We start from the raw sequence: 24957 nt of genomic DNA on the forward strand, positions 1-24957 counted from the left end.
TTTTTTTTATTTGAAGAAAGAAAGACATGAACATCTTGGATTACATGGGGGTGAGTAAATTATCAGGACATATTTTCTCTGCAAGTGAAGTTGTCTTAAGTTGAATATATATTTAATTAAACATTCTGATGAAACTGTTCCATGTTCTTCATCAGCACAGTATTTTAAATGTAATTGTGCTGTATTTCTTTAAAAAAAAAAAGCTAAAAATTTAAAATGTACATTTTATATGGCATTTGTAAAGACTTTGTATTTTGTCTTTTAAATAAAACTGTCCATTTTCCACCTTGAGCATGCTTTGAAACTTTATTGAAGGTTTTTTTTTATTTTAATGATTTGTAAAATAACAGTGTTTCTCTGTAGAACATTTAGTGCTTTTATTGTAGTAATCTAGGTAAAATCTGTCAAATAAGGGTTTTACACTGTAAAAAAACAGTCAAACCACTGGCAGATACAGCTGCCAAACAAAATCCACAAAGTTAAGTGAAATATTGTAACTGAAACAAGGGAAATTTTGTAAAATAAAGGTTTTATACTGTAAAAAAGGTCCCGTAAAAAAACGGTCAAATGACTGGAAGCTGTGTCTGCCAAACAAAAAATTTAAAATTAAAGTTAAATATCATAATTGAAACAACGAAAAATCTGTAAAATAACTTTTTTCTGTAAAAACTTCTCTCTGTAAAATTATTGTTTTTGCACTTTATTTCATTTTTTATATATTTTTTTTACAGTGTACAGTGTAAGGTGTTTATTTAATCTTTTAAGTGTATTTTTCTTATTTTGAATATTATCTGTCAATTGGGTAAGAAAAATAATCTTGTTTCCAGTTGCATTAAGATTATTTTTCATGTTTTAAGTAAAATGCACTAAATTTACATTCCAAAACACTCATTAAGAAAAGCATTTTTGAAGCATAAATGAATGAATGATGTATTTAAACATCACTTGCGCTTTAAAAAGGGGGAGGAGACCGAAAGAAACTCTGGGTTTACCGAAGAAAACCTGCTCCCGACCAGGTTAGGTTCACAGAGTAAGTTGCCATGGTAATTGACTCTGAGTATAAGTTACCTCTCTTTCAGAAACGGGCTTGACTTACTCTGCTTTCTCAGGTTTAACATACCTCCCATTCTGAAACCGAAAACCCAGAGTTTCCCTCATTTCAGGGTTAACATACTCAGAGTTTTCACTTAACCTCCTTTCTGAAACGGGCCCCTGGAAATCCTGGTTCAATCTGGCCAACCACACACATCTTTTGTTCCTCAGACAGCTTTTTTCCACTCTTCTCCTTGATTTGTTATAACTTGGCAGTCTATAGTACTCCAAATGTTTTTCCCGGTCTGACCAATTAGTACAGCCCAAAACATGACAATAATTGACCATTTTTTGTAGCAACAATCAGCAAAATATGCGAGTTTTGTTCCGTTCAGTGATATTGTTTGCATTACCTGTTATCAGAATGAAATGTATTTTTTAAAATTAAGTGCAAAATTTGCTTCTCAAATGATTTTCAAGCACATTATTACTTATATAAGAGCGTTTTTTACCTTTATAAGAGCATGTTTTCATTCTAACCTAATACTATATAATATTTTGCTTGTCTTGCAGATCTTAATGAATTTAATAATGAACAGCAGAGCAAAAACAATCATCAACACGACATGATTTGATGCTTTTAAAAAAAAAGTAAGTATCTATTGTTTTTTTTTTTTCATTACAAACAGCCAATTATACTTTCATACAAGTAGTCTAGACACGCGTTTTCTGTAATATTCTTTAATAATATTAATCATGGCAATTGTTCTAGATACACAAGATAAATTGTATAAAGCTTGATTACTTTGATTTTTGCTTAAAGGCATAATTCACCCAAAAATAAAAATCTCTCATTAATTACTTAACTTCATGTTGTTCCAAACCTGTAAGACCTTCGTTCATCTTCAGAAGACAAATGAAGATATTTTTGAAGAAATCCGAGATATTTCTGACCCTGCACAAACAGCAACGCAACTGACAGGTTCAAGGCCCAGAAAGGTAGTAAGGACATTGTTAAAATAGTTCATATGAGAGCAGTGGTTCAACTGGAATTTTGTGAGAGTTGCGAGAATACTTATTGTGTGTAAAGTTGTTATTTTTGTTTTCTTCCCACACAAAAAGTATTCTCATAGCTTTATAAAATTATGGTTGAACCACTGATGTCACATTGACTATTTTATCAATGTCCTTACTACCTTTCTGAGCCTTGAATGTTGCAGTTCCACTGCTGTCTATGCAGGTTCAGAAAGCTCTTGGATTTCATCGAAAATGTCTAAATTTATGTTCCGAAGATGAACGAAGGTCTTACAGGTTTGGAACAACACGAGTGTGAGTAATTCATGACAGAATTGTTATTTTTGGATGAACTATCCCTTTAAAATGCAATGCAAACAATGATTGCTTTCGAATGTTCAGTTGTTCGTGAGAAAGCGGCTTTAGCTTGCCATCTGTCCAATTCTAAATATTACGTTTGTATAGTCAAGGACTTATAACTTAGCCTACCAATAGGTCTCTGATCTCAGGGGCCTTGAATTGAGTCCCACTGTGTCCTGACAGAATCAAACCACTGCAGGTGAACAACTGATATACAATCTAACACTGCTTGAATTTGTAGCAGTGAACCTTAGCATATGAAATAAATTTAGAAATTAGAAATATTATCTCCTCATTGCAGCTTTGATGTTTAATGCTAGTCATAGTACATTGGTGTTTCACACAATTGCAAGTATCTCATGGCTGTACCTCTGTTTAGTCTACAATTCAAGAGAGAGCCTCCAGCGTCTGTTGTCCCAGGGGCCTCACAGGGCCATAAACCACACTTGTAAATACTCACATTACAAACAGCCATTGCCTATGGCAGTCACATGGTAAAACGCAAACAATGGCTATTTGAAAGCACCTATATCTTAGTATGTCTATTGCTTTTTTCAAATCTAATTATCAGTATAGAGACTTAGCATGTCAGTTGAATGTATTTACTGCATGACACACAGACACAGCAGTGCTTTTGTTGTTGCTGTTGCTCTGCATTCCCACCCCCACAGACTCATTGTCCTAAACTGAACTAGCCACGATCAGTAAACAAATGCATATAGGCTGCTCTGACTCAGGTACACATTTGACAAGCTCACAAACGCCTGGTGAATCATAGGATAATGCAGTGATTAGTAAAATACATGAGCTTGCGGAATTCTTGGATCTTAGATAATGTGGTATGTGCATTTGTCCGGCTTGTGATTGATTCATGGAATCGGGTGTGTGAAATGAGCCACTGTAAGGACGGGCAACATGTTCACAGATCTATTTCCATTTGTGTCATGGCCAGCTGACACGGGGCTGTGCCTGCACTCATGGCTCCACATGAGTTTAGTCAGCAGATGAAGTAAGCGCCTGCCAGTAATTACTTAATCAGATCAGACTAGAGAGGAGTAAAGAGGATATTGTTTTTGTTTTGCTTTGGCAGTTGCCTCACATCCGGTTTTAAGTGGAAGAAACTAGACCTTCAGTAATTTGATCTTTTATAGAATGACTCGAATTGATAGATGTAGATGCATGTCTGTTTTGCAGTTCTGAATCATACACTTACACATAGATATAAAAAATGACATATGATTACATATGAGAAAAATACTATTTCTAATTTTAAAATCCAAGATTTACTTGCTGTTTGACATTACTTGTGATGTTTACTAGCAAGTCAAAACTACCAGATCCTGAAATAACTAAACTAAACAGAATTTTCAGTGTGGCAGCTTATCAGACTTTCCCAGTGACTCAGATGTAAACACTGTGTTCTCAACTGTAATTCTAAAATTCGTGGAAAATGAAAAGCATACAGGAAGTGATCAGAGCAGATAATCTTTTCTAACACCTATGTCACATATTTGTTTATTCAAATTTAGTTGATTTAGATAAAGGTTGAGATTCAGCGCAGTTTTTGAATTGTGCTTTGAACAACCTTTGACTTACTAATGCTGCCTTCATGTGATATGGGAAAGATGATGCTTTCCACTTGTGAAGTGGAAATTACCAGTGTGTCCTGTTCAGGTGCTTTTGTTGCCGTAGTGAAGAGGAACATGGCGGACTCGGAATTTGTCCTCACATGCTACTTGGGTAAAACGGTTATAAACTCCCTAATGCATCTGCTAATAAAATAACATGAGAAAATTGCCTCTTTCAGAACACTGTACCGCACAGCACCCTACTGGAGGTGAGCCACAACGAGCTAGAATCTTCTTTTAATGTTATTTTTAAAGACAACACTACGTTTAAATAGCGACGTTATTAAAATGATTTATGCCACAGCATTATGGGGGCTACTAACTAACCAACTAAACAGCAGAGAACTTTCAACATCATGCAATGCTTACCATTCAGTATAGTTTCGTTGCTGTCCGCCATGTTGAAAGGTCAAAGTTTATCCCATCTCGGCAGCTCGGGTATCATAAAAAATGTCGAGCTTTCCAGTGGAAATTACAACGTGAGTGGGTGTTCATGTGCAATTTCGATGTCGGATTGTGGTATTTACCATAATTACGATAGCACATGAAGGCAGCATAAGATGCAGACTTTGATGTGGGTTGAGCCCGAAATTGCATGTTGTTATCATAATTGCAGCCTACCTGACATTAATTAAGGCCACAGAAAAGATAAGATATGTGACCCTGGACTACAAAACCAGTCTTAAGTAGCACAGGTGTATTTGCAGCAATAGCCAAAAGTACGTTGTATGGGTCAAAATTATCGATTTTTCTTTTATGCCAAAAATCATTAGGATATTAAGTAAAGATCAAGATATTTAAGAAAATTTCTACCGTAAATATATTAAAACTTAATTTTTGATTAGTAATATGCATTGCAAAGAACTTCACTTCACTTTAAAGTCGATTTTCTCAATATTTTGGTTTTTTTTGCAACCTCAGATTCCAAAGTTTTCAAATAGTTGTATCTCTGCCAAATATTATTTGTCCTAGCAAGCCATATAAATTGACTGTGTTATGCAGTGATTTTGTTTAGACTTCCTGTAAAATGTATAACTGACCATATACAATGCTCCAAAAAGTATTTGCTACACTTAAAAATGTATGAATGTCATTACATTAACAAACTGTATTTTAACTGTTAATGTGAATAACTACACTTGCTATGAAGTTCATACAATCAAGGAACTTCATACATCGACTAAAATGACAATGGAATGGCTTGGTTAAAAGTTATTATTCAAAAGAAAGAAAGAACAGTAAAGTTAGTTGGTTTCATTTGTTTGCAAAAGCCACTTGGTTTGATATTTTATATAATGTAAAGACACTTACTCATACTCTCTGCTTTTACAATTTCATGTTAAAAAATTCAGGCTAAAAGCTCATTCACACCAAGAATGATAACTATACACATAACGATAACAATATTCAATGTTGGGTGGATTCTGATTGGCTGTCAATGTGTTTATCATTCATCAATTGGAAAACAATTGTTCTGAACGTGATTCAAATATTGTTTCTCTGTGTAGCTATCATTATAGCTTCAGAATGAATTAAAACATCATAGCTGTCATTATTGTTATAGTTATCATTTTTGGTGTGACCGGGGCTTAAACGGATAGTTCAACCATAAATTAAAATTTTGTTATTAATTACTCACCCTCATGTCCTTCCAAACCCGAACATAAATGAAAATATTGACTGACACAGAAACAGAAGAAATTGTTGAACAAAGTTGTTATTTTTGTTTTCTTTGCGCACAAAAAGTTACTTCATAACATTATGGTTCAACCATTGATGTCACATGGACTATTTTAATTATGTCCTTACTACCTTTCTGAGCCATAAAATGTTTCAGTTGCATTGCTGTCTATGCAGGCTCAGAAAGCTCTCGGATTTCATAAAAAAAATCTTAATTTGTGTTCCGAAGATAAACAAAGGTTTTACGGGTTTGGGGCAACATGAGGGTGAATAATTAATGACAGAATTGTAATTTTTTGGTAAACTATGCCTTTAACAAGCACTAGTTTTCTGAAGTGTTAAAGTCAGCATGGAACAAAAGTTGAAATCGCCTTTTCTTCCTTATTTTGACGTACATCTGAGTGAAATGGCTTCTCAAAGAAGAATAAATGTAGAGCAGGACTTGTTGTCCATTAGGATTTGATTGGATTGTTGTTGTCTGCTAATTACTGTGATGTCAGGTTGCTGGTCAGGATAGATTATTGGCCAGCTCTTGCGCCGTCGATGCACACGTCATCAGAGAAGAGATATTGTTGCAGGGGGAAAGAGGAAGTTATTGTTTTTGATTGAAGATTATGAGGGCACATTGATGTGCACAGATACAGTGCCTTGCGAAAATATTCATACCCCTTTGGGTTTTTTTCACATTTTGTTGTTGCTGTCTTATGTTAAACTGCTTTAAATTAATTTTTCCCCACATCAATCTACACTCCGTACACCACAGTGACAAAGCAAACATAAAATCGTCACATCTTTGTAAATGTATTAAAAATAAAAAACTGAAATAAGTGCATTGCATAAGTATTCATACCCTTAACTCAGTACTCAGTTAAAGCACCTTTACAACCTCAAATCTTTTTAGAATCAGAATCAGAATCAGAATCAGAATGAGCTTTATTGCCAGGTATGTTTGCACATACTAGGAATTTGTTTTTGTGACAGAGCTCCACAGTGCTACAGAAAGACAGTGACAAGACGATACATATTATAAAAAGAACAATATAGAGGTATACAAGACAGACAATGTGCAAAAATAGCAAAGACATTTGAATGGAGTAAGTATGTGCTTTAAATAAATAACGGAAAAATGAATAAAGAATGTATAGTGTTGTATGTTCCACGATCAAGTGTTCATGAGATGGATTGCCTGAGGAAAGAAACTGTTTCGGTGTCTGGTCGTTCTAGTGCTCAGTGCTCTGTAGCGCCGACCGGATGGTAACAGTTCAAAAAGTGAGTGTGCTGGATGTGAGGGGTCCAGAGTAATTTTGGCAGCCCTTTTTCGTACTCTGGATAAGTACAGATCTTGAAGGGTAGGGAGGGTTGTACCAATGATTCGCTCAGCAGTCCGGACTATCCGACGTAGTCTTCTGAGATCAGAATTTGTAGCTGAGCTGAACCAGATGGTAATTGAAGTGCAGAGGACGGATTCAATGATGGCAGAGTAAAACTGTTTCAGCAGTTCCTGTGGCAGGTTGAGTTTCCTCAGCTGGCGGAGGAAGTACAGCCTCTGCTGGGCCTTTTTCACAATGGAGTCTATGTGAATGTCCCACTTCAGGTCCTGAGAGATGGTATTTCCAAGGAACCTGAATGACTCCACTGTGTTTACAGTGCTGTTCATGATGGTGAGTGGGGGGAGAGCAGGGGGGGTTTTCCTGAAGTCTATGATCATCTCCACAGTTTTGAGCGTGTTGAGCTCCAGGTTGTTATGACTGCACCAGACAGCCAGCTCTTTTACCTCCTGTCTGTAAGCAGACTCGTCACCGTCCTGAATGAGGCCGATAAGTGTGGTGTCGTCTGCAAACTTCAGGAGCTTGACAGAGGGGTCTTTGGAGGTACAGTCATTTGTATACAGGGAGAAGAGCAGTGGGGAGAGGACACAACCCTGAGGGGCGCCAGTGCTGATAGTACGGGTGCTGGATGAGAATTTTCCCAGATAAAGCTGGGATGATTTTTTAGGTATGATGCGACAAGCTTTTGGCAATTATTTGCCATTCTTCTTCTGCTCTTCACCTCTCAAGCTCTATCAGGCTGGATGGGGCAGACACACATTTTCAGGTTTCTCCAGAAATGTTTGATTGGGTTCAGGCCCAGGCTCTGGCTGAGTCACTCAAGGACATTCACAGAGTTGTCTATAAGCCACTTTTGCTGTGTGCTTAGGGTCATTGTACTGGAAGGTGAGCCGTTTGCCCAGTCTGAGGTTCTGAATGCTCTGGGCTGGGTTTTCAGTCTTGAGTCTTGCCACACTGCCATAAAGCCAAGATCGGTGGAGTGTTGCAGTGATGTTTGTCCTTCTCTAGGATTCTTCTATCTCCGCATATGATCATGGAGCTCAACTAGAGTGACCATTAGCTTCTTGGTCACCAGTCTAACCAAAGCCCTTCTCCATCAATTGCTCAGCTCTAGGAAGAGTCCTGGTTGTTTTTTAGACTTCTTCCATCAAGGGTAACAGAGACCACATCTTTCTGTAAACCTTCAGTGCAGCAGAATGTTTTCTGTACTCTTCCCCAGATCTGTGGCTTGATGTAATCCTGTTTCTGAGCTCTACAGGCAGTTTTTTTTTTTTTTTTTTTTTTACCTCAGGGCTTGTTGTTTTTCTGATATGCATTATATAAGTGGTTAAACCTTTTTTATTAAGACGTGTGGCTTTCCAAATCATACACATTAAACTGAATTAGCCACAGGTTATCTTCACTCAAAGTTTAGTAACGTCTACAAGCAATACAAATGCTCCTGAGCTAAATTTCAACTGTCCTGGATAAGGGTATGAATACTTATGCAATGGAATCATTTGAAAAAAAAAATTAAGTACATTTGCAAAGATGTTAAAAAACTGGTTTCTGCTTTGCCATTATGGTGTATGGAGTGTAGAATGATGTGGGGAAAAAAGTAATTTAAAGTAGTTTAACATAAGGCAGCAACATAACAAAATATGAAAATAATTAAGGGGTATGAATACTTTTGCAAGACACTGTGAGTAATTTAAAATAAATTATGAAATGTTCTATAAAAATAAAAATTGTTTTGATTTTTTTTTTATTTGATATTAATGTTTGATGTTGATTTTAACTCTGTGGATAAACAGCAGAAATAGTATTTTGAAAATGGAGATTTCAGAAGCACGTACAAGTGAGCCTGCGTCACTTGGATTATTTCTATGCCTGTAGTGTGTAAACAACAGGATGATGTCACGCTATGATGCTGTACACAGTAATGTGCATGAAACTGAGTAGTAGATATTTCTCAATTATCTCAAAACAGATGTCTATGGACTTTCCATGTAACTCATATAACTAAAACCTAAGCATTTTACGTATATTTGGCTTATATTAACCTGGCAGATGTCTACATTTAGCCCAGATAAAACCATTCAGAATGGCAGCTGTCACCGGTCTCCCATATGATTGGCTGTAAGGATGTGATGGCGTTCCTTCTAAGCTCCTCCCACATGAGGTGACAGGATTAGAGGAATAAGTAGGGCCTGATTAGTTTTTAGCAGACTTGTGCAAAATGTCTCTGGAGAGACAAACAAAAACGCATGGAGTCTGACATACTACTGTGAGTAATATTTATTTATTTTTTGTTTTTTGACTATACATAAACTCTTTATATGTGATATAATGTGCTGGATTATGCCTCTGCATATGGCTGTATACTCATTAATGCCGTTTATGATCACATGCGATCGTACAGAGGAATACACTGAATATCATAGTGGTCTCCAAACATCTAAAACTTAGTTTTTTGGTCTTATAATCAGTGAACAGTCTGTATTTATAATTCACACTAACATGTTGATGTCCTGTATCAGAGAGTAACTGTAACTTACAGTTTTGGCATTGTTAATTATATGTAATGCATCAGTCGGAAAGTTTTATGATGTAGGAAAAAGTTATTTTACATTTTCAAACATTGAGAATACTGTTTGGAAATGAAGGGTCGGCTGCACCAGCGCATGCTGCTTGGATAAAGGGGTCAGGTGTTCAAAACGAGAACAGCGTAATTGATTTAGACTACTCTTTAAAGGCTTACAGGGCTGAACAGATGTACAGTGATGGACCAAGCACTAAGATTACAAACCTACATCTCAGACACCTGTAAATGTAATTAGACTACAGTGTGTCTGCACTGAATATGACCAGGTTATCTTCCCACTCAAAAGCTTATTCTGTTTGGTGGCTCAAAAACAAAGCCTAATCAGCTCTTTTGCAGTGTTTTGATCTCTTAAAGCAAAGAAAATAAAGGCTAAATGCTGAATAATGTTTGCTAATGCTGATTCTTAAATATGAAAAAAGGCTAGAGGTTTTGGTATATAACCTTTTTTATTTTTCACTAAAATACATTTTTAAAATGTGACCCTGGACCAAAAAAACATGGGTATATTTGTAGCAATAGCCAAAAATGCATTGTATAGGTCTTCATTTTTGAGTAGTAATATGCATGGCTAAGAACTTCATTTGGACAACTTTAAAGGCGATTTCTCAGTATTTTTTTTTTTCTTTTGTACCCTCTGATTCTTGTTTTTCAAGTAGTTGCATCTCAGCCAAATATTGTATTAATTAACAAACCAATGGAAAAGCTTATTTATTTATCTCAATTTCAAAAAATTGAGCCTTATGACTGGTTTTGTGGTCCAGGGTCACAAATATAAATAAAAAAAAAAAAAAAACAGCAAAGAAAAACTAAAATACATTTTTAAAATGTGACCCTGAACCAAAAAAAACAGTCTTAAGAAGCATGGTATATTTGTAGCAATAGCCAAAAATGCATTGTATCGGACAAATTTATTGATTTTTCTTAAAAATCATGTTCCATGAAGATATTTTGTACATTTCCTACCGTAAATATATCAACACTTAATTTATGATTAGCAATATGCATAGCTAAGAACTTCATTTGGACAACATTATAGGCGATTTCCCAATATTTAGATTTTTTTGTACTTTCAGATTCCTGATTTTCAAGTAGTTGTATCTCGGCCAAAATTATTATTTATTTAGCTTTCAGATGATGTATAAATCTCAATTTCAAAAAATTGACCCTTATGACTGGTTTTGTGATCCAGGGTCATGAATATAAATAAAATTACTAAAAAAAACAAAAAAAAAACAGATTCTATAATTTACCATACTGTTTAGTATTTCATTTTCAAGCACTGCAGGTATTATGAGGTGGGTGTGGGTGTCAGAAATTCAAGTAACTAACTAATGAATCCTTAATTCTAGGTTAATACCTGTGTGAGACACAACAGCTAAGGTTTACATGTATTCTAAGGCCAAGAGTACAAATGATGGAGTATCCCTGTTATCTGCTCTCAGGTACGAGTTAAGGAGACGATGGTGCTCTCCCTGGTGCTCTCCTCATCAGGTCAACATGTTCAACCTCATGAGCAATTGCTGCAGCTGGGTGTCCAAACTCCAGCAACCACTGAGGTACCTGTCAGCCAAGCAAATCCTGTTATTGCTGATCAAAAGAGGCCAGCCTATTATCAAATCATTACCACTGAAGTAACCTTGTTTTAAAATTTTCTAGGAAGATCACTGTTCTGGTGGTTGGTTTGGACAAGGCTGGAAAAACATCTTGTGTCAGAGGGATGTTGAGAGGTAATTTAGGTAATTTTAAGTAAAGATCATGTTCAATGAAGATATTTTGTAAATTTCCTACTGTAAATATATCAAAACGTAATTTTTTTTAAGAACTTCATTTAGACAACTTTAAAGGCGATTTTCTCAGTATTTTGATTTTTTGCACCCTCAGATTTCAGTTTTACAAATAGTTGTGTCTATTATTGATATTGTCATATCCTAACAAACTATACATCAATGGAGAGCTTATTTATCAGCTTTCAGAGAAATGGACCCTTATGAATAGTTTTGTGGTTCAGGGTTACATTTGTTAAACTGACTGCAGTCTGTTGAGTTTTAATGTTATGTCATTTTGTTCAGTGCCCCCTGGAGATGTAGGTCCCACTCATGGATGTGTCCGCACTGAACTAAGGCTGGAGAACTACTTGGTTAACATACTGGATATAGGAGGGGCTCCAGAGGTTCGGGGGTCCTGGAGAGAGCATTATGGTGAAGCTCACGGCATCATCTTTGTAGTGGATTCCAGTGACAGACAACGAATGAAAGAGGTCAAAGAAGCTCTGGTGGACTTACTGAAGCATCCAAGAGTAGCAGGAAAACCTCTTCTTGTGTAAGATACCCTGCTAAAAATAATAAATAATCTTTCTGATGAAATTATATCAGTTTATTATTACAAATCATATAATATTTGAAATATTTGTGACCCTGGACCACAAAACCTGTCTTAAGTAGCACAGGTATTTTTGTAGCAATAGGCAAAAAATACATTGATGGGTCAAATTTATAGATTTTTCTATTATGCCAAAAATCATTAGTATATTAAGTAAAGATTATGTTCCATGAAGATATTTTGTACATTTTCTACCGTAAATATATCAAAAACTAATTTTTCATTAGTAATATGCATTGCTAAGAACTTCATTTGGACAACTTTAAAGGCAATTTTCTCAATATTTAGATTTTTTTGCACACTCAGATTCCTGATTCTCAAATAGTTGTATAGAAAGCTTATTTATTCAGTTTTTCAATTGTGTAGAAATCTAAATAAAAAAAATACCTTTATGACTGGTTTTGTGGTCCAGTTTTAAATCAGTATTATAAAGGTACTGTACAAATAGCAGTACTAAACCATCTTCTGTGTGTTTAATAGGTGATAAGTAGAATTTTGCCTGCAATCTGTCTTATTTTGTCCATCTCAACAGGCTGGCAAATAAACAGGACAAAATGAATGCTCTTCTGGGAAATGAACTCATTGAAATTCTCTCCCTAGAGAGGCTGGTCAACCAAAGCCGGTCGCTTTGCCACATTGTGAGTACTGTGAAACAATAAACATTCTGACATATTCAAAACATATGATAAACCTCCAGGGCGTAGTAAGAGAACTGACAATATGTCCTATGTATTTTAAGCAGTTTGTTCTTAATCTACAGGAGCCATGTTCTGCCTCCATGGACCTGCGTCGCTGGTCAGACAGAAAGACCCTGCGAGGTCTCAGATGGCTACTGCGAGCCGTGTGCCTGGACTACCCTGACCTCTGTGCCCGTGTGATGAGAGATGGGAGGCGAGCATTAGGGCCAGAAGAAAAAGAAAGGAGAGGAAAAATAGAAAAGGGCCGGAACAAATCAAAAGAGGAAAAGTAAGGGCTGCATTTATATAAGATAATATGTATTTACACTACAGTTCAAATGTTTGGGGTCTGTGATATTTTTAAATGTTTATAAAAGTATTTTTTCTTACCAAGGCTGCATTTATTTGGTCAAAAATACAGTAAAACAGTAATATAATGAAATATTATTACAATTTATATATTAATATATATTTAAAATGTCATTTTTATGATGGCAAAGCTGAACTGTCAGCAGCCATACTTTACTGCAGTGCTCAAGACATTTCTTATTTTTAAAATGTTGAAAACAGTTGTGCTGCTTTTTACATTTTATATAAACTATTCTAAATGTTTTCAGGATTCTTTGATAAATATAAAGTTCCAAACAAAGTAGAGCATCTACACTACCAGTCAAAAGTTTTTGAACAGTAAGATTTTTAAAGTTTTTTAAAGAAGTCTCTTCTGCTCACCAAGCCTGCATTTATTTGAGTCAAAGTAAAAACAGTAAAATTTTAAAATATTTTTAATATTTAAACTGTTTTCTATTTGAATATATTTTAAAATGTAATTTATTCCTGTGATTTCAAAGCTGAATTTTTTGCATTATTACTCCAGTCTTCAGTCTCATGATCCTTAAAAGAATATTCTAATATGCAGATTTGCTGCTCAAAAACATTTATTATTATTATTATTATGTTGAAAACAGAATTGTTTCAGGTTTCTTCGATGAACAGAAGAATAAAAATCTTTTGTAACATTATAAATCATCACTTTTGATCAATTTAAAGCATCCTTTTGAATGGTGTAGTGTACAAAAGCTTTTTATTTCAGATAAATCCTCATCTTTTTATTCATCAAAGAATCCTGATAAAATTTACTGTTTCAAATATTGTTAATACTAATAATAAAAATGTTTCTTGAGAAACATATCAGCATATTAGAATGATTTCTGAAGGATCATGTGACACCAAAGACTAGAGTAATGATGTTAATTTAGCGTTGATCACAGGAATAAATTATATTTTAAAATATATTCAGATAGAGAACAGCTATTTTAAATAGTGAAACATTTTCACAATGTTACTGCTTTTACTGTATTTTGGATCAAATAAATGCAGGCTTGGTGAGCAGAGGAGACTTCTTTAAAAAACATAACAAATCTTACTGTTCAAAAACCTTTGACTGGTAGTGTATGTGAACTTGTGACATGTTTCCTGAATATCTGCAAATGTATTATGGTGTTTTCATGCTTTTATACTGCACCTTTAACAAATTATTATTCATTCTTTCTAAATAATAAGAAAAAAAAAATCGAACTGACCCAAACTGTTGAACAGTGTCAAATATATGCTAATTTGTGTACATATACGAGAATAAGATGTATGCAACTCATCTTGTCTTGCAGAACACGTACAAGCAAAACCGATATCCGTCAAGAACATCATAATGAAACTGTGAGGGAAAACGGGACTCTGCAACCAATCAAAAATATTCTAAATAAGGTTAAATATCTTCTTTATCATCAAATTTTTAACAAATACTGTTGTTTAATTGACTTCGCTTACTGATTTACCCTTTGGCATTGTAGGAACACTCTTTAAAAAAGAAATTAAGCAAAAAGAAGAAGGTGAAGGTTAAAATTAAGAAGGAAAGTACAAGCAGAGGAGTAAATGAAGAGGAGGTGGAGGAGACAGAAGGAAATGAAGCAGAACATGACCACAACAGCCAGAAAGATAAAGCAAGCAGTGCATTACTGCCTCCCAAACAAAGGAAATTGAAACGCAAAGTCAAAGTAAAAGAAGAGAACTCGGGTCTACCAGAGTCTCCCAACAGCGAAGTCTCCAAAGCCTCTAGAGGTATTGAAACTTAAGTGTCATTAAATCTATAAAAAAAAATGCATCCCATTCCCATCTCATGCTTTTAAACTATTTATTCACAGGAAAAGAAGACAGAAAGAAAAAAAAGAAGACAGTTAAAGTAAAAAGAAAGAACAAGATAAACACAGAGGAAGTTCCAGCAGCTTACGCACAGCCTGTTGATCTTTCTGCTACTTTCGGTAAGCATCAGTGATCTCTAAAACACTATTCGTTTCGATCATGGCTGCTCTTGGGGTAAATTTTGGCCTTGTGGGAGGAATTTTAAAACACAAAGCATATATAAGCTTTAAACAATAAAACAAACCAAAGCATTTGCTCAATACAGACAGCCCTGATCTGTAGTAATGTAGGAGACTAATTTAAAGCGTTTAATTTGCCTGTTTCCTAATAGACCTTTACCGAAAAGCAATTTTGGCTCTCAAAGCCCGACAGGAACATGGACAGGACATGGTTTCGGGATAGTCAAGAAACAGGATGAAGAAAAAGAAGACCTTTGAAGAAATGGATGACTTATGAATGTGCTGAACATATTACCCAAACCGAAGTCTGCTATCAATGTCTGCAAACAGAAGTTACTGTTTTCTAATGGCTAGACCGTCATTGTCAGGCAATTTTCATTAAAATATGTATACTTTGTATTGTAATTGTATTAAGAGATTATTGAGAAATAATTAAGAAAGAATTATACTGAAAATGGGACATCTATTCAAGAAGGTCTGTCCTGAAAGAAGCCTTCTTATGAAAATGATAGTGTCCCGAAAGATTTTTGTATTTGTAACTTACTCACATAAACCTAAGACAATATATGATGAATCAGGATGGTTTATCATGAAGTATATGCCATTCACTGTATTTGTCTTTGAACCCAAATGTGTTTTTACAGGTTTGAATAAGATGCCTACCTTTTTTGTGAAATTTTATTCATTTTTACCTTTAAAAAAATATATAAATCCATTTCTTTTTAGCCAATTTGTGCTTTTTATTGCTGTGTGATGGTTTTATATGGAGAAAAATTTGCATGATGGGATACCTATTGCTCAGAATGATTGTCCCTGATGTTTTTCAACCAAATAAATGAACAAAATCCTGATCAAAACATTGGGTTGTTGTAATATATTATAGAGTGTTTTCATGATGCGTCATAAAATCTATCATATTGGCGGCACTGAACGTAAATAATGTCACTGACCTATTTTGCTGATTATTGCTACTGAAAATGGTCAATTATTGTCATGTTTTAGGCTGTACTAATTGGTTGGACTGGAAAAAACATTTGGAATACTATAGACTGACAAAAGTTATAACAAATCATGGAGAAGAGTGCAAAAAACTGAGGAACAAAAGGCGTTTGTGGTTGGCCAACCTAAACCAGGATTTCCAGGACAAGAATCTTGACAACACTCGTGTTTGTTCTTATCATTTCCGGTCAGATATTAGGCTAATATCATATTGTATCTTTACCACCTATTAACTTTAGTTTGTCAAAATATTGCACCCTTTCCTACTTATTAAGTCCTTCTCTACACACATTTTTTCCATGGTTTACATCCGAGTATCGCCAATATGGCCACGCATCCAGGCAACTGACCAAATCGTGACGCAAGTGAAACCCCTCTGTTAAACAATTAATTTTAAATAAGAGCTTTTCTTAACCACTTCAAGCTGTGCTCTTGCTATCTAAAGGCTAACTAAAAATAAGGGAAAAATATAGCTGCAAGCAGCAATTACGGGGCCAAGCACTCAAAGCGGAAAATGAGGAGCTAAGAATGGCAGGAACAGCAGACCAACTGCAACAAGAAGTAAAAAGAAGCCATTTTAGGATGATTTTAGTCAAAACGACAGAAAAATGATGTAGGACGCCTACTGATATGATTTAATGGCTTATTAGGTTTGACCAACAGGTGGCGCTGTTATCAAATCGATGTGGTGTGTTTAGTGTGAGATGACAAACGTTCACACAAAGTTTGGTGTCATTATGTCAAAGTTTTCCAAAGATATAGCCTTAGAGTCATTTTCACATCAAGCCTAAAATTTATAGAGGTGCTGTACGAAAACGGTTTCAACTATCGACATGAAATCCATAACTTTTTGTCAGCACAGTCTGAAGATGATATGACTCGATTTTGGTGAAAATCGGACGAACGGTCTAGGACTAGTTCGAAAAAGTAGGTTTTCAACATAAATCAAAATGGCGGACAGGAAGTTTGGCCAACTGTGGCATAATTGGTATCTATGTTGTCGGCATGACCCAAGGAATATTTTAAGACCAGTTTCATTAAAATAGGCTAATGCTATCTACAGTTATTAGCATTTTTGATCATTTTAAAACTAATGGTTAATGAATGCTTCATTACTCTTGACCAATAGGTGGCGCTGCTACCAAATTTAGGTGGTGTAATCAGTGTGAGGTGGTAATGCCACATACCAAATTTGGTGCAAATATCTCAAAGCTTTGCAGAGATACAGCTTCCGATGCGCTTTGGCATCTTACTTGCAAATTCGTTGATGCGTTAAATGAAAACGGTTTCGAATATCGACACGAAATCCATAACTTTTTGTCAGCATGGTCTGAAGACGATCCGAGTCAAATTTGGTGAAAATCCGACTAACGGTCTAGGAGGAGTTCGAAAAAGTAGGTTTTCTACATTCATCAAAATGGCGAACAGGAAGTTAGGCCAATTTTGGCATAATTGGTATCAATGTTCTCGGCCTGACCCAAGGAATATTTTGAGATCACTTTTATTACAATAAGCCATTTTTTTCAGAAGTTATTAGCATTTTTCGAAATTTCGTTATAACTTTTGACCACAAGGTGGCGCTGGCCCCAAAATTGGTATGTACATTCAGGGCATGGTGCCGAACATTTTTGTAATTATTGTCGAAACGATACGTTAATCCGTTCTCAAGATACAGCATTTTAAAACTAAATTCAAAATGGCCGACACCCAAAATGGCTGACATGGGAAAATTGGATATTGTTCGACTCGGCATGCTCCTCCGAATCTAACAAGACCAGTTTTGAGATTTTTGGTCAAACCACTGAGAAGTTATAATCAAAAATAGCCATTTTTCATATCTCCTGACCACTAGGTGGCACTGTGACGAAACACTGCAGGTAGCCTCAGGTCATGCTTGTTATAACACACACCAAGTTTGGTCTCAATATTCCAAAGCGTTGCGGATATATGGCCTCACTTCCATTTTTGAACGCTTTTCGTAGAATTAATTAGCGCGTTATTCGAGAACGGTTTGTCCAATCAACTTGAATTCCATAACTTTTTGCCTGCATGGTCTGAAGATGATCTGAGCCAATTTTGGTGAAAATCAGACAAACCGTCTAGGACGAGTTCGAAAAAGTAGGTTTTATAAACAAAAAATTATAGAAAAAAAACTAATCCTTACGATTTTTGAAATTTGGTGTTCATTCGACTCGGCATGACCCAAGGATTCAGGGAAAATTGGAATTTTGATGTTGTGGCTTACGGTTCAAAAGTTATTAGCAAAAAGAAATTGAAAGTTTGGACAAGTGGTGGCGCTAGAGAGTTTGAGTTAGAGACTCCAAACTTGCTATGGTTCATGTTGGGACGGTCCTCTATCAGTGTGCCAAATTATACAACTTTCCCGCAAGCGGTTCTATGGGCTGCCATAGACTTGCGGCGGAAGAATAATAATAATAATAAGAATTCTAACGGTTTCAATAGGTGCCTTCGCACCTTCGGTGCTTGGCCCCTAAATATTTCGACCATTTGTATTTTAAAATTACAGGCTACACAGGTTAAATAGTTGTCTAAACTAACAGAATGCTTTTGTTAACACAGGATTTTGGACTCAGGGTTGCCAGGTTTGCACAATGGCCAATCAAAAAATAGCCCAAAAGTAGCCCAATGACCATATCCCAAATATCAAAATTTAGAATATGCAATTCTCATACCTAACATACATGTTTCACAGTCACTGTTTAAAACCAATATATTGTAGTGATCATAAACACAGCTCAGGGGCCCTTCTTCACAAAACTTCTACCGCAGTTTTATCACTGCTAGAATATAATATATTTCAGTACAAACATTTCATTTAAACAATTTATGCAACATGTCAAACCATTACCCCGCCACAACAGTTTGGGGTTAGTTTACCCAAAAAATACAAATTCTGTCATTAATTACTCACCCTCATGTTGTTCCAAACCAGTAAGACCTTCATTCATCTTCAGAACACAAATTAAGAGCTTTCTGACCTTCCATAGACAGCTAGGGTCTTTCCATGTTCGAGGTCCAGAAAGTAAGGGCATGTTAAAATAGCCTATGTGACATCAGTGGTTCAATCGTAATTTTAATAAGCTACAAGAATAATTTCTGTGTGCAAAAAACAAACAAAAATAACTTTATTTTAAAAATTCTCCTTTATGTCAACCCAGCGCCATTTTGGAGAAAATCACAACACTTTCACATGCTTCTCTCTGCATGTAAACAACACATGCGCTTGGTGCTGTTGAGGTAGAACCATAGTAGAACACGCGTGCGCCGAGCTTTGTTTACATTGTCACACAGACAATTTTAACTATGTCCTTACTACCTTTCTGGACCTTGCACGTGAAAGGACCCTTGCTGTCTATGGAGTGTCAGAAAGCTCTCTCAGAAATATCTTAATTTGTGTCTTATGGGTTTGGAACAGCATGAGGGTGAGTAATTAATGACAGCATTTTAATTTTTGGGTGAACTAATACTTTAAAAGTAGCCTAACATGTTGAGACTGAAACCGAACAATTCGCTGTTTCTTAACATCCTGCGCTCTCTTTGTAAGTTGCTGAGGCCCCCTTGTGTTGAAAAGCACTGTTTGCACTGCAGTTGGCTTTACGATATTGATTAACCGCAGCGCCCTCTAATGGTGCTCCCTAGCACTGAAGCGGAATGACATGCAGCCATATTTGACTGTATTCATCAAGCCCTTCCCCCCCTTCAGCATCTTCAGCAGGACAGTGAAGAAAGCTGGAGCGGGACAACGGATGCCAATCGAAAGGAGACTTTACCGAAGATGGCCTCGCCAAGAACAATAACCATTGTCGCCCTTTCCTTTGCACTGGGTCTCTTCTTCGTGTTCATGGGCACAATTAAACTCACACCAAGGTTAAGCAAAGATGCATACAGTGAAATGGTAAGTGATCGTCGCTTAGCAGCATCCATAATAGGCAAACGAAGCGTCAGCTGGAAGCAACCGGCTTTGTTTTAGGAGGGGGTGCGAAAGTAATTGGTTTTTTGCATTTTGTATAAAATGCCCGCTAGGGCTGTTGGTGCCTGTTTGTGTAATATCATTTTCTTTGCATTGGCTGTTGAGGTGAAGATAACTTAAACGTAATTTATTTATAATATATATAATCTAAGATATAAGAAATACATAAGTAGATTCTTGATTGTGAGACGAATTATGTTAAACAATTATACTGAAATTGGAGCAGCTGAACAGCGCATTCTGCACAGTGCACAGCCGCAACATTGTTTCATTACCGCATAAATAGGTCACAATGCGCGTCATCTGTATGATAAACAGAAGAAACGCTCTCAGGTATGTCGTAAGATGATTATTTCGTGATATCGTTCTAAAACAATCCTTTGAAGCAGCTCATGATAAAGCAATGGCGCCGCTTTCCAGCAAATTCTATCTTCCATCTGCAGGTGCAGCAGCTGCTGTGCTGATGACACAGACACAGACACGTTTTATTTATTTATTTATTTTTAATAAGATACAGTACAGTTTAATGCCGTACAGTAGGGTCAATATGACCATTAAAATAATGCAAAAAAATCTATTTGCACCTTACATGCGTTCTTATATGCATTCATGTGAAATATTCATGATTTCTTTGTAAATGTCACATTTGTCTTCTCTTTCCAGAAAAGAGCGTACAAGAGTTATGCAAAGGCCCTTCCAGCACTGAAAAAGATTGGCGTCTCTTCTGTACTTCTACGCAAGATTATTGGTACTCTTGAGGTGGGATGTGGAATTGTTCTAACCCTTGTGCCGGGGAGACCAAAAGACGTGGCCAACTTTATTCTGCTGCTGGTCATGCTGGCGGTGCTTTTCTTCCACCAGCTGGTTGGAGATCCTCTAAAACGTTATGCCCATGCCCTGGTATTTGGTATTTTGCTGACGTGTCGGCTGCTCATTGCTCGTCAGGGTGAGGACCGGCCTGAAAGGGAGGAGAGACGGGAAGAGCAGATTACTGCCCAGGAAAAGAACAAAGTCAAAGTTTCTTAGCTCCACAATTTCACAAAGAGCGCCTGGCAGCAGATCTGTTCCTCTGGATAGTAGAGAAGGTGCTTGGAAAAAAAAGACAGTCGTCCCAAAAGGTGATTTATGTCCCACAGCTACATATCGGCAGCCTGAAAACCAGATCTTATGTTACTTTTACCTCATGTCTCACTGGTAAAACGTCTTATTTAAAATACAAATATTCAATATGGACAATCACCATTGTGGCAACTGTTTTGGCTGTGGTTTTGCAACAGAAGATTAAACTACTGTTATTCCCTGCTGTATTTATTATTATTACTATTATTATTATTATTATTTTGGCCCTGCATTGAACAGTATCCTAGATTTCCCACTTTTAAGATTATACTGTGATACAGAAAACTTCAAATGTCAAGTTTTTGTGATGTTTTATTTACTTATGAACTACTGTTGATGAATACTATATAAAACCGGTTTTGTTTACATTAAGAGAAATGCTGTACATCATTTGTTAAAAGGTTAGAGTCAGATGGCAGAGGGTAGCTTTTCTGTTACAAACATAAAAAATGAAATAAGTTCTGCATATTATTAATCTTTCTGCATCTGATGTTTTTTAAGTTTACATATAACATTTCTTTTATCAAGTTTGGTTTTCTAGTTTGACTCTTGAAACCCACAGTCCAATAAAAAACGTATCCTTGGATTCTTATGGTTGCTTTTCTCCTTATCACATTTTTGATCTACTGTATTTTCTTTAGATCAGTTTGCTCCTTTACTGTTTCTGAAAACCCAGCACTGCTCATTTAAGGTGTTTTACTAATTTTACACACTCAGGTCAGGTTATGCATCACTACTAATAAACTGATGAGATGAATCAGGTGTGTTAAATAAGTGATGCATACAAAATGCACAGTGCTGGAGGGAGTAGAATTGAGAAACTTGTCTGATATGTTTGGATGTATACTGATAATTTTCTGTTTGTGAGTAAAAATACTTAACAGAGAATGTGACCTGTGTCTAAACCTTTACCAGAATGCCCAGCTAGTTCATGAACTGAATTGTGCATTGTTAGTTTACACAGAATGGGTCATATTACACCTTGACAGTGAGGGAAAACGATGTTTGTGCATGCAGATGCTGATAATAAAACCTCTATGCAGTTTATCATGGAGTTTGGTGACAGTATTAAAAAACATAACTTGTGATTTTTATGTCTTGTTTACTTTTTTGCTAAACAAATTTGAATAGGAATAGAATATGTTACCTTTAGCATATTCTTCTTGTCTAAAAACTGGTCAACCATATTTATGCTAATAATTCTTGCATCATATGACCACCTTATTCTTTAAGCCTATGGGTGAGACTTCTGGTTCATCAGCCCCTGCATAGGGAAATAATGAGAGAAATAATAACGTGCAGTAAACGGTAAAACTGCACTTCATAATTAAGATAATACATTAAATTAATATGGTAAGACACATTAATTTGCAATATCAAGCAGCAAAACGAGTTGTTTTGTACAGCTAAAAATAGCTGAATGCAGATGAGACCGGAAGCCAGACTCATAAAATTTACAAATGGCCATTAACACCAGCCATTTTGCCAAACATTGTTTCTCCCTTTTCTGAAAGACATTTATTTTCAATAAAAATGAAGGAGATGATCGAAAAGATGAAAATAAAGTATCAGGTAGGGTTAGGGTAGGTGTAGATAATTGCCACTATTTGCAATAAGTATTATGAGTAACAGTAAAAGTAGTATCCTCTATCACTACAGTTGAGGTCAAAAGTTTACATCCCCCTTTCAGAATCTGCAAAGTGTTAATTATTTTACCAAAGAGGGATCTTACAGAATGCTTGTTATTTTTTATTTAGTACTGACCTGAATAAGATATTTCACATAAAAGATGTTTACATATAGTCCACAAGAGAAAATAATAGTTGAATTAATAAAAATGACAAAAGTTTACATCCCCTTGATTCTTTATACTGTGTTGTTACCTGAATGATTCACAGCTGTGTTTTTAATTTAGTGATAGCTGTTCATGAGTCCCTTGTTTGTCCTGAACAATTAAACTGCCTGCTGTTCTTCAGAAAAATCCTTTAGGTCCCCAAATTTTTTTTGTGTATTTGAACACTTTCCTACACTGACTGTATGATTTTGAGATCCATCTTTTCACACTGAGGACAACTAAGGGACACATATGCAGCTATTACAGAAGGTTCAAATGCTCACTGAAAAACGATGCATTAAGAGCCGAGGGTGAAAACCTTTGAACAGAATGAGGATGTGTACATTTTTCTTACTTTGCCTAAATATGATATTTTTTCATTGAGTATTGTCCTTCAGAGGCCACAGAACACAGTTACCAGAAGACAAAATAGATGTAAAATAAAACTGATTTTCAAATTCAAAAAGTTTTTAACCCCCGGCTCTTAATGAATGGTTTTTCCTTTTGAAGCATCAGTTGTCTTCAGTGTGAAAAGATGGATCTCAAAATCATACAGTCATTGCCGGAAAGGGTTCAAATACACAAAAATGCTGGAAAACCAAGGAATTTGTGGGACCTGAAGGATTTTTCTGAAAAACAGCAGGCAGTTTAACTGTTTAGGACAAACAAGGGACTCATGAGCAACTATCACTAAACAAAAAAACACAGTTGTGGATCATTCAGGTAAGAATCAAGGGGATGTAAACCTTTGAACAGGGTCATTTTTATAAATGCAACTATTTTTTCCTCTTGTGTACTATATGTAAACATATTTTATGTGAAATATCTTATTCAGGTCAGTACTAAATAAACAATAACATGCATTTTGTATGATCCCTCTTATTTTGGTAAAATAATTAACATTTTGCAGATTCTGAAAGGGGGATAAACTGAATTTAACTGTATTTACACTTTTTTTAAAATTATTACACTTTTTATATATTATTTGCAAATAGCCGCTATCTATACTACTCAATATATTTAAGCTCAATGCAATGGAAATCAGTTTTACAAACAAAAATAAATATCCTCACAAAAAAATAATTTTCAATCCACCAAATATTTTTTTCAAGTGTAGTATTTAATTGTTATGTGTCATTGATCACATAACAATGTCCTTGTGCCTTTTTTCTTTTACAGTTCTTAGTTTTTAATCCCAACATATCTATTTATCAAATACAGTCAACTCAGTATCTCCTTTTTTTGTCTGATGTTCTGTTGGTGTTGTCATAGTGTATATTTTCAACCACGTTGGCGTTGCACACTCCAGTCCAATAGGTGGCGGACGCGCACTTTTCACGTTGGTTTGCCAAACACCGTAAAACATCACATGAAGTAAAGAGTGGCCCAGAAGGGATACCTCTACAACCGGAAACTAACAATGAAATTAATTTTTCTACCTATTAGATTGTGTTTTTTTAACGTCTACACCTACCCCAACCCTAAACTTAGCCCTTACTATAATAAAAAAAACAGTATTATTGTTGTACAGTGTGATAAAAAATAACGTTAGATTGATGTGCGCATGCCCAGTAGCGAATCATGTATCCCTTCTAGTCTTTACCCCAGTCAGTAGTGCCCTGAAGATGTATACATAATTTAAAAGCTGAATAAAAAAGCTTTCCACTGATGTATGGTTTGTTAGGATAATATTTGGCCGAGATACAACTATTTGAATACTGAGAAAATCGATGATTTTGATCCATACAATGTATTTCTGGCTATTGCTAGCCTACATATAACCCTGACTTTCTTTTTTTTGTCCAGGGTCACATATTGATAATAAAAATAATTTCTAATCTCAAAACAACCTTTTGCCACATGCCGTTATAAATATTATCCGTATAAAATATCTTGGAACTTCCCGTGGTATTTTATTTGCGGGTGCATTTAATTTGTGAATATTTCAAACTGTACA

The 24957-nt window shown here is 35.7% G+C and overlaps 2 protein-coding genes across 3 annotated transcripts; both read left to right on the forward strand.

Moving 5' to 3' along the window:
- The first annotated feature begins 9217 nt into the window (after positions 1–9217).
- Positions 9218–15901, forward strand: arl13a (ADP-ribosylation factor-like 13A). Of its 2 annotated transcripts, none has more exons than XM_073821090.1 (10): positions 9218–9308; positions 11069–11182; positions 11283–11362; positions 11696–11945; positions 12538–12643; positions 12766–12971; positions 14347–14443; positions 14530–14797; positions 14881–14997; positions 15210–15901. In XM_073821090.1, exons 1-10 carry the CDS (start codon positions 9289–9291, stop codon positions 15278–15280), a joined length of 1329 nt encoding a protein of 442 aa, XP_073677191.1. In that variant the 5' UTR covers positions 9218–9288; the 3' UTR covers positions 15281–15901. The 2 variants fall into 2 exon arrangements, with proteins under 2 accessions (XP_073677191.1, XP_073677192.1); XM_073821091.1 differs by having other exon boundaries at positions 11283–11353.
- A 3835-nt stretch (positions 15902–19736) lies between these two features.
- Positions 19737–22254, forward strand: tmem35 (transmembrane protein 35). The gene is made up of 2 exons (XM_073820989.1): positions 19737–19972; positions 20711–22254. The coding sequence occupies exons 1-2, from the start codon at positions 19853–19855 to the stop codon at positions 21071–21073; spliced, it is 483 nt and encodes a 160-aa protein (XP_073677090.1). The 5' UTR covers positions 19737–19852; the 3' UTR covers positions 21074–22254.
- Positions 22255–24957: the final 2703 nt, after the last annotated feature.

The sequence above is a fragment of the Garra rufa genome, chromosome 16, assembly GCF_049309525.1.
Source record: "Garra rufa chromosome 16, GarRuf1.0, whole genome shotgun sequence".
NCBI lineage: Eukaryota > Metazoa > Chordata > Actinopteri > Cypriniformes > Cyprinidae > Garra > Garra rufa.

Bases quoted from the DNA above. Each gene is read 5' to 3' on its own strand.
- arl13a (XM_073821090.1), top strand. From the start codon at position 9,289: ATGGAGTCTGACATACTACT. The intron at 11,946-12,537 runs GTAAGATACCCT...CCATCTCAACAG, and splicing joins GCAGGAAAACCTCTTCTTGT to GCTGGCAAATAAACAGGACA. The intron at 14,998-15,209 runs GTAAGCATCAGT...GTTTCCTAATAG, and splicing joins TGATCTTTCTGCTACTTTCG to ACCTTTACCGAAAAGCAATT.
- tmem35 (XM_073820989.1), top strand. From the start codon at position 19,853: ATGGCCTCGCCAAGAACAATAACCATTGTCGCCCTTTCCTTTGCACTG. The intron at 19,973-20,710 runs GTAAGTGATCGT...TTCTCTTTCCAG, and splicing joins AAGATGCATACAGTGAAATG to AAAAGAGCGTACAAGAGTTA.